This window comes from Cydia amplana, chromosome 6, assembly GCF_948474715.1.
Source record: "Cydia amplana chromosome 6, ilCydAmpl1.1, whole genome shotgun sequence".
In the NCBI taxonomy this organism is placed as follows: domain Eukaryota; kingdom Metazoa; phylum Arthropoda; class Insecta; order Lepidoptera; family Tortricidae; genus Cydia; species Cydia amplana.
The window spans coordinates 7,646,038-7,656,233 of NC_086074.1; the positions used below are offsets into that span (position 1 = coordinate 7,646,038).

General features: G+C 41.6%; 1 protein-coding gene across 3 annotated transcripts in view; it reads left to right on the top strand.

Annotated features, from left to right (window-relative positions):
- LOC134648760 (ecdysone receptor) overlaps nt 1–10,196 on the top strand; it is a 360,109-nt gene extending 349,913 nt beyond the window's left edge. For 2 of the 3 annotated variants that reach the window (XM_063503303.1, XM_063503302.1), the window contains 4 exons: nt 1,227–1,406; nt 3,558–3,716; nt 5,700–5,922; nt 8,609–10,196. In XM_063503303.1, the coding sequence (XP_063359373.1) occupies nt 1,227–1,406; nt 3,558–3,716; nt 5,700–5,922; nt 8,609–8,904 (858 nt within the window). In that variant the 3' untranslated portion in view covers nt 8,905–10,196. The remainder of the gene's footprint in view (nt 1–1,226; nt 1,407–3,557; nt 3,717–5,699; nt 5,923–8,608) is intronic. The other variant, XM_063503301.1, reaches the window with a different exon arrangement.

Consider the following 10,196-nt stretch of genomic DNA (forward strand, 5'->3'; position numbering starts at 1 on the left):
GTAAGTATCTCGTACCTTTATTAGTAACACAGATCATCTTAGTAGAACGCTAGAACTTAAAGAAGAGTTTGCTCTATAAAGCGTAATGCACAGAGTCAAACATCTCTTACAATGAGTGATGATATATGGTTTGTATTTAGCAGCATTATGTGTGAATTTTCCATATCAAAATCGGTTTAAAAACCATTGAAAGCGCTTTAGATAACAATTAACGGTTCTAGTGACCTCATGAACGCCCCAAGACAAACTCCGTAAAACGATCTCTTTAAAAATAAAACTAACGTACATCGATCGTTTTATTTTGTAAATTTCGTTAAAACTTTTCGTGAGTTTACAAATACCTACATGCAAACACTACTCAACACTATACATACGTGAAACCAATTACGAAGAATTGTGAATTGAGAAGTAATTTTGTATAGGATACAAAATGCGATACATACGAAGTCTGTTTAGATATAACTCCGTGATTAAGCACAAGGCGGTCACTTAAACCGCAGTGGAGATTAACTGATCTTCAACCCCGATATATCAACACAAGTCGGGCCTTACGTACCGAATTGGAAGATCAGATTTCATTTTCTGAAATCTTATTGCCGCTGGAATATAAAACAAGGATATCATCTTTACATTCACATTGAAATAATCGGTTTTATTCGGTTTTTTGCTGACGATATTTTAGACATTTTTAAATTCAATTTGGAATGCAAATTGCATGTGGAGGCTACGTGAAACTTCAATTATTTATGTTAAAGTACATACATACATTTCAACAGATATTAAAAAGAATGACCGTCAATTTTTTTTCTTTTTTTAACTAGCAGAATACGTCTGCGAGCGATATTCAAAATTTTATATTAAATGATAATTTAATTTTTTTATTTTTGGTATCTGCTATTAAAAAAAATTGATTTAGTATAGGTTAGCACATTGTTACTGGTGAATTCTCAATACAACTTGTGACTCCGGTGCCGTTAAAATATGTATTCGTCTTTCGGTAAATGTCGCTATACGCCACCCCAAAGGCGTGTATGCATAAGGGATGGAATGGAAAGATTTGCGAGGTCCTGGCAGGCTTCCGTGACTCAAATGGTTAAGAGCAACACACGGATTGTGGAAGATGCGGTTCAAGTCCTGCCGGAAGCGTAACTTTTTCCATTTTTTCCAAATTAAGAATGACCGTTTCCATCAGAAGCGCTAACCAACCAAATGTTTCCTACGTGAAGCTGGAATGTTTACAGCACGAAGTGGTGCCGCGGTTCCTGTCCGACAAGCTCCTGGAGCAGAACCGGCTGAAGAACATCCCTCCGCTCACCCCCAACCAGCAGTTCCTCATCGCCAGGCTCGTGTGGTACCAGGACGGCTACGAGCAGCCTTCTGAAGAGGACCTCAAGAGGGTCACGCAGGTACGGAACATATTTAGTCATAGAAGGTAGCATCCTATAGAAGTGGTATACGCGTGCCTCCGTGAGGGACAAAACATACGCAATGCGACACTATGATTGGTCGAATTTATTTGTTGTCCACCATAATCCATACTATTTTACGGTGATGGGGAATAAAAAAAATGTAGACTATGACAAGGACAAACAATAATAGCGCTTTCGCTGCTACTCCTACTGAAAGATATTTCCCCCTACCCCTCATGCCCGATCCAGTTAAAATACATACTAGATTCATGTATTTAGTAGATGGGCATTTTCACTTAACTGTGTAGTGTGTACCATTAACGGCCGGTTAGCAATCGTTACAAAACTGACGGTCAATGTCAAATGCCATACATTTTGTCAGGAATGTGACGGTTAGACGTTACTGAAACACGATTTGAGTCGCGCTTTAAAGTACAAGTTAAAATGAAATTGCCCAGATACGGCGCGAATCTAATATTAGTCTAGTCTATGTCTATGTCCAGATTCATAGGTATGTATATGATAATATTGATATTTAGCCCGATTCAGAATAAAGCTCATTCTGCATCTGTTATGGTTCAGAAATGTCACTGTTGACACCTGGTAGATCATATCCGTAACTGAGAAGAAATTGAAATTTGAATCCGGCTCCATGTCGTATAAAGACTAAATTAAATCACCTACCTACGTTAAAATATCGTTTGAAAAAATATATTTTAGTAATGTATTCAAGATCCAGTTGTGTGATCCAGACGTCAGTCTCATATGCCACAAAAATAAATAATCGCGGAAACACTCGAGCAATATTATCTATAAATAGCTTGCCCTTGCTTAAACTAAAGGATCGCGATGTAATATTTTTACTACATAATTCTGTTAGAATATTTTTGTGGACGGAGTTATTCACCTGTTCTTAGAACATAATATTTCCTTCGATTTCGGAACGTATTAGTAGGTACCTACTACAAGTGTGAACGCAAATTCTCGGAATAATCTGTTAATTACATCTTCAAAGAAAGATGTTAATAACTTGTACTTGGCATTGGCAGCTACTAAATTGCGTGAAGATATAATTGGGAAGATTTTTGCGCAATTACCTAAAATAATTCGCATCGCTATAATTTGGTATACGTTACAAAGATACATGAGTAATAAAGATTTGTTGTAAGCCTAGAACTTCATTCTCTTAAAGGTGGCTATCGGTGCCGACAGTTGTCTATACTGCCTATCAACCGACGTCGGGTCGTTTCGTCTTGTACCGCACTGAAAGTACTGTATATTATCCTAAAGATCGGTTTTCCTAGGATAGCGGTGCCGTCATATAGCGGCCGTCTCCATACTAAGTAATACGGCTAAATATGAATGACGGATATGAGACGGCCGCTATATTATAACGGCACCGCTATCCTAGGAAACCAGAGCATTACGAAGGATTCAATCCTGAACGAGCCAGTCGGCGTCCAAGATATTTAGAAAGGAGTAAAATGCTCTGGTTTCCTAGGATAGCGGTGCCGTCATATAGCGGCCGTCTCCATACAAATACTACGACATCCATATTTAGCCGTATTATTTAGTATGGAGACGGCCGCTATATGACGGCACCGCTATCCTAGGAAAACCGATCTTAAGATGCAAAAATGTAAATATATTTTTCACTTCTCATGCTCAAAAAGTGCACCTTTATGTCGTGCGTAGACGACATAAAGTTGCTTATTATGTTCTAGAGCATAAAGTAAAATCATCTATTGCGATCCTTATTGACCTAGCAATAAAGTCCAAAATCTGCCATACAAACTGCCAGCCTTGCCGGCGCGCTCCCGTCCGGCGTGCCTCGCGCCCCCGACCGGCCCGAATAAAATTTTCTTTAGTCTTGAATAAACACGGGAAAATAACCTAAAATATTGGATATTTTTGTATGTATATTTTCCTCGCAATCGAAGTGAAAAGCAGAGTGTACAACAAGGGCATAAATGTCAATTTTTACCCTCGTCTACTATTTTGGTCTTCGCTTCGCTCAGACCAAAAAATTGCCTCTGGTAAAAATGGGTCACTTTATGCCCTTGTTGTACAATCTACTATTTGACGTCTGCTGTACATTTCAATATTTTAAATGTGTAGGTAATAATTAAAATTCCAATTTGTTGTCAGACGTGGCAGCAAGCTGACGACGAGGAGGAGGAGAACGACGCGCCGTTCCGACAGATCACGGAGATGACGATACTCACCGTTCAGCTCATCGTTGAGTTCGCCAAGGGCCTCCCGGGCTTCGCCAAGATCTCGCAGCCTGATCAAATCACGCTGCTAAAGGTAAAGTGGAAGATATACCTGTCAAATAATCTTTTTGAAGTGAAAACTTCTTTAGCGGCGCCTGTGCACTTTTTGTGATGGGGAAAAAATGATAAACTCGTAACGTGACCGTAAGACGTAAGACGGTCACGTGGCCTGATCGAAAAACTGTTACTTCAATGTCATTGAGTTTTTCTTTATTGATTTAAATGCCATCTAGTGAGTTTCGATCTGACTGGTATTAATATAACTCGAGTACTAACAGTGATGTGCTTAGGGGTTTCAAGTAATGCGAGGAAATAACGCTAGATTGCGTTAACCTCAATTATACATAGTGCTGCAGACATTTTGGAATAGTGATTGAGTTTTCACTTCTGCCGGCACTCCCTGAGTGCAACCCGTTGTTTTTTATTACAAGCTCTCCCTCTAGCCTCTCGTATATGCACAGTTAGTAGTGCGTGTATATTGAGGTATGGTTAGCCGTATTACGCACAAACGATGACGTAATGTGCAAGGGCAAGGTTCCTTAGAAGATCCAACTAGTAATTACAAATGTACCAAGCCAATTATATCTACCTTGAACTGCGAGTGTGTCTTATATGAATTGCTTTAAATTGTACAGATATTGCCGAATGACGGTGCGCCTTATGACGTGATATTAAAGGTCAATTCTGACCATTTAACCGCCACATAAGCGTGTACACGTGTCTCTTATAGCAACCATAAAGACGAACCACACGAAAGCTTGACACAGCGGAGAGGCACACAATGACACGTCTTAGAGCGGTTTTGCACTACGTCCGATCCGAATCCGATCCGAACCCGTGAATATATGGTCCGAAGTAACTAGATTCGATCTCCGTCATCCGATTTCGGAAAGAAATCAGACGGATCTAGTGCGTACATTACCATAGAAATAGTTCTACGGCTACTTCAGATCATATTTTCATGGATTCGGATCAGACGTAGTGCGAAACCGCTCTTATACCTACATAGGGTTTCTATCATGCATTTTACCTTGTAAGCGTAGCTTCATCTTTACTAGTGTGATCGATCTCAAAACGTAATAAATAGGTATTGCCTAATATATTAGGGCGGGTCATGTTATTGATGATATCAGAAGTAAATGACGCGTATTCTGCGTAGTTTCTAATTATTTCTATCATACATTTTACTGTGTAAGCGTGGCTTCATCGGATTTTAATCAGTCTCAAAACGTAATAGAGCAATTAGGCGAGAGTTAGAACCCGATCGCCTGAGCATTGCTATGTAAAATTAATGTTTTTTTTTATTAGCCTACATGAGTGTCCCACTGCTGGGCAAAGGCCTCTCCCCTTGATTTCCATGACTCCCGATTTGGCGTTTCCTCCGGCCAGTTGTTCAGAAAGTTATCTAGGTCGTCCCGCCATCTCCGTTTGGGTCTGCCCCGTCCACGTCCCTCTACCGGCATCCACTTGGTGGCTAAGCTAGCCCACCTCTCCAGATGCATGCGGTAGACGTGACCTGCCCAGTCCCATTTGAGCCTAGCGGTTTTCTCGCCTACGTCAGCAATGCGGGTTGTAGAGCGCAAAATTAATGTTAAAACCATTATTTTAGTAACCAGTATTATATAGAATTTCAAAAACGTACAACAATCAGTTTTGCGATATTGATCCATTTGTGCACAATAATAAAAAATCGTTTAAAGCTGCGATTGCGATAAAAATTAATAACAATCAAGTGGAGGAGTGAACACACACACACACGCACGCATACACACACACACACACACACACACACACACACACACACACACACACACACACACAGTCGACGCACACACAATTGTGTAATACCTACTATAACCTAGTACCTAAGCAAATCCGTAATATTTTCAATTGTATCTGTTAGGGAGACCCGTTATTGGCTTCATGATTGTATCCTAGTTATAAGTCTATATAGTTTGTTAAAGCTGTTGGTCTTCTAATAAAAAATAAAATAAAATAAAAATAAAATTTTCCCCAGGCCTGTTCAAGCGAGGTGATGATGCTCCGAGTGGCGCGGCGATACGACGCGGCCACCGACAGCGTGCTATTCGCGAACAACCAGGCGTACACGCGCGACAACTACCGCAAGGCCGGCATGGCGTACGTCATCGAGGACCTGCTCCACTTCTGCCGGTGCATGTACTCCATGCAGATGGACAACGTGCACTACGCGCTGCTTACGGCGGTCGTTATCTTCTCAGGTAACTGGACGAGTGTTGAAAGCAAAATCTGTAGACTTTACCACAGAAAAGCTGGCATGGTGTACGTCATCGGTCTATTGCACTTTTGTCGGAGAATTTTTATATTACGCGCTACTCACGATGTTATCTTTTAAGGTAGCTAGACAAAAGTTGGTAGCACAACGTGTACCCGTATTCTGCTCGCACTACTGTAGATTCGTAACAAATCCATCAACTGTCGATTACTTTTTGTCACGTCAAGGTCTATAATTGAAATTGAAATTGAAATTGAATTGAAATTGAAATCGTTTATTTCAGGCATATAACCCATAGTGTTAGTACAAAATATACAATTTAACTACCTATATCTATGTTAGTGTACAATATGTAAAAGAATAAATACCTAAAACTACTTAATACTATTTATTTTGATGATGCGTTGGGTTCGTGCAACTGATTCCAACGCCTCATCAGTGGGCAGTCTACTCTGTCGACAAATGCGCTTAGGAGACTGTTGGTGCTGCCCTGCACTCTATGCAATAGGGATGCCGCTCTTTTACGCATAATAGCGTAAAAGTCATCCGTACGGGCATCGGCGAACATCCCCGACGCACTGCAGTACCGAGGCAGACCCATCAGCATCCTAAACGCATTATTATATTGCACGCGCAGGGCATTGTACGATCGCTGCGTGAAGCTGGTCCACAGGCTGCAAGCATAAAAGGACTGACAATAAGCTTTAAAAAGTGTAACCTTTACGTCACTGCTACACTTTGCAAACCTGCGCACCAGCATATTGCATCTAACCGTCAATGCCCTGCGCTCTCGTTCCAAATCAGGATCGTCATTAAGGCTATCGGTGAGCCATTGGCCCAGGTATTTAAAACGCTCCACTCTCCTCAGAGCGGCACCATTTAATTCAACCTTAGGAACTTCCTCCAGTTTCTTGTTGCCGGCCCTGAAGACGAGTAGTTCACTTTTTGCAGTGTTATACCTGAGCCCATGTCTCTCCGCATATTGCTCACATATTTTTAAGAGCTTCCTGAGCGCTCTGATTGAGGGAGCCAGCAGCACCATATCATCAGCGTAACTTATGTTGTTGAGGCAAGTACCGCCAATGTAACAACCAACCTTGGTGCCACTGAGTTCCTCAATCAGCCCATCCATGTATATATTAAATAGGGTCGGAGACGTTACCCCCCCCTGCCTCACTCCACAATCCAGCACGTATTCGTCTGAGTGTATGCCTGCCCACCGCACAGAGTTGATTTGATTGCTGTACCAGTATTTAAAGACTGCTAATAACTCTGCCGGGAGACTGGTCCCGGACGACACCTTGCTCCACAACATGTCGTACGAGACCAGATCGAACGCTTTAGAAAGGTCCAGAAAACAGGCATACACTGGACTATCTTGCTTTCCATAGTACTGGATTGTATTCTTTAGGCAAAAGATGGCAGATTCCGTCGATACTCCTGGCTGGAAACCGAACTGAGCATCTTTCGACTTATAGTGTTTCCGAAGTTGCGCATCAAGAAGCCTGTCCAGCACCTTAGCAGTGATTGTCGCCAGCGAAATCGGCCTATAGTTTCCCACGTCAGACACATCCCCCGTTTTGTTTTTTATTATAGGCACAACAGTAGTTTTCATTAGTGCACTCGGCAGGTACGAGTGACTAACACACAAATTAAATAATAGTGCAAGCACTCGCGGAAGATGTGTCCCAGCATGCTGCAAGTGCTCGATACTTAGTCCGTCGTGTCCCGGTGATTTCCCCGTCGTCATGGTTTTAATGACAGAATAAACATCACTTGCCAAGAAGCGCACCGACACATCTGATGGACCCGCACCGAGCACCGGCACAGACCGACTTAGCGACGACTTCACCTGGAAATGCTCTTTAAATAAGTTGGCTATATCAGTGGGCTCACATTTACCCGCAACGCTCACAGGCAGGCTTGGTTTCGGATTAAGTTTACCCGTTTCTTTCCAAAACTTGTTAAAGTTTTTTGCTGAGTGATGAGTCGAGATAATATCCATTCTAATCTTTTGTTGATTATCCTGACACCATTTCAGCTTAACTTTGAATTCTTTACGTGACTGAGTCATTTGTTCATAAATGTGCCCACTAGTAGGCCTGTTAAATGCTATCCACTGTTGAAAGTATAACCTAGCCCGACCGTGAGCATCCTTAACATATTTGTTCCATCCCGTAACGTGCTTATAACGCCGTTTAGTATTTAACTGTAATAATAATTCAGCTAGCTGTCGCTTTACATTACAGTTGGTCAAACCAAATTGGCAGTAAATAAGAACAAAAAAAACTATAATCATTCTTTTCTTTTGGGTGCTAGTACTATAGGTCGTTTTTTTTAGCATTAGAAAGAACTTGAAAGAAGGTAAGCGATTTTGACATGTTTTTTAATTGAAAAACACTTTTTAAAAATCAATAACTATTACTTATGAAAGCAGAAGACTATAAAAGATCGTATAAGATTCATAATTGTTACATATTTACCGTAACTTATTTTTAAAATGTGTTTTTCAATTAAAAGACACATCAAGATTGTTTACCTTATTTCTAATGCAAAATAAAAACGAACTATATAGTACAAAGCTAGTATGATTATGTTTATGTTTTAAATGAGACAGTCCTTTACTATAGTTATTATATTTAGACTGACCCCATATTTTGTTTGGTTTCCAGACCGGCCCGGGCTGGAGCAGCCGCAGCTAGTGGAAGAGATCCAGCGGTACTACCTGAACACGCTGCGCATGTACATCCTGAACCAGACCGGCGGGTCACCGCGCACGTCCGTCGTGTACGGCAAGATCCTCTCCATACTCTCCGAGCTGCGCACCCTCGGCACGCAGAACTCTAACATGTGCATCTCGCTGAAGCTCAAGAACAGGAAACTGCCGCCGTTCCTCGAGGAGATCTGGGACGTGGCGGACGTGTCCACGACGCAGGCGGCGCCCGTTCTGGAGTCCTCGGCGCTCTAGCAACCCTCGCCTCGCTCGCCGGCCGGCCGCGGCCTGCTGTAGCCTGCAGCCTGTAGCCTGCAGCCTGTAGCCTGCAGTCTGTAGCCTGCAGCCTGTAGCCTGTAGCCTGCCGCCCCGGCCGGCGGACACTCGGAGAGAACGCTCATAGACTGGCTAGTTTTAGTGAAGTGACACGGACACTTAGTCGGACGTGATGATTGTATTTATAAGGATTGTGCAAATTTTAACACTTAAGAAGGGCGCGCGCGCCCGATTTCGTACGTATTCGGTGACCGACGACGAAAATGTGCGGGAGATTAGTGAATATATGTGTTGTTGAACGTTTGGAGAATATATATTTAGTGTTGATCGTTGGGCGGCGGTCGTTCCGAGCCCGGGCGAGTCGGTCACTCGGATACGACCGTATGATAAGACTTCGTCGATAAGTACACCTCCTAAAATAATCATACGTACATACACTACGAGAGTTTATAGAGAAAAAAAGTAATATATGAAGAATGTTTCTATTGGATGAAAAGATAAATAATTATGTTTATTTACCAAAATTAACGATGCGTTGGTTGACCTTTTCGATCGATATATATCTCGACGGGCCCTCGGCCCGTTTGTACATAGTACCTATACGTCTGACGCGATATCGTGTCCGGTTTCGTTCCGATTCGAGTTCCGTTGTCCTGTCCCGCGTCCCTTTACACGAGTAATTATAATTTATTGCTGTGATTACATTTATAACATGTTAAACTTACTTAGGCGAAAATAAGTGTGTCTTATTACATATATAAAAATTCTACTGCCGTCGGTTGCTTTCTTAAAAGCATTAAGAGTCTCTCGTCTCTCTGTTTAGGTACTTTTGTAATAGATAACGATATACACTCGATTCATGTTCGCAGCGAGCACCGAGCTGCGAAGCTAGTCGCTTCCTACGGAGCCTAGACCACAGTACAACCTTCTCACTCATAACACCTCAATAATTAGCGATAAAACATCATTAATATGTAGTATTTTCACTGCGATGAGCATTTTACAATTTATTTTGCTTAAGAAAAATCTGTAGTGCCTAAAATGAAAATGTGTCGTATTTATTTTAAATTTAGAATTATAGAGGCAGGTTTGGCTATCGATTCCCAGTTTTCTTAATATTTTGTTATGTTTACTTAAATAAATGCATAAATTATGTTCTACTTATTAACACAAATGGCGTTGCGTGCATGTATAAAGGCAGCTGTTATGTAGGTTCGAAATTGTATAGAAAGCATAGAATGGTAGTGCCCGTAAATGTTCTCCAAAATAAA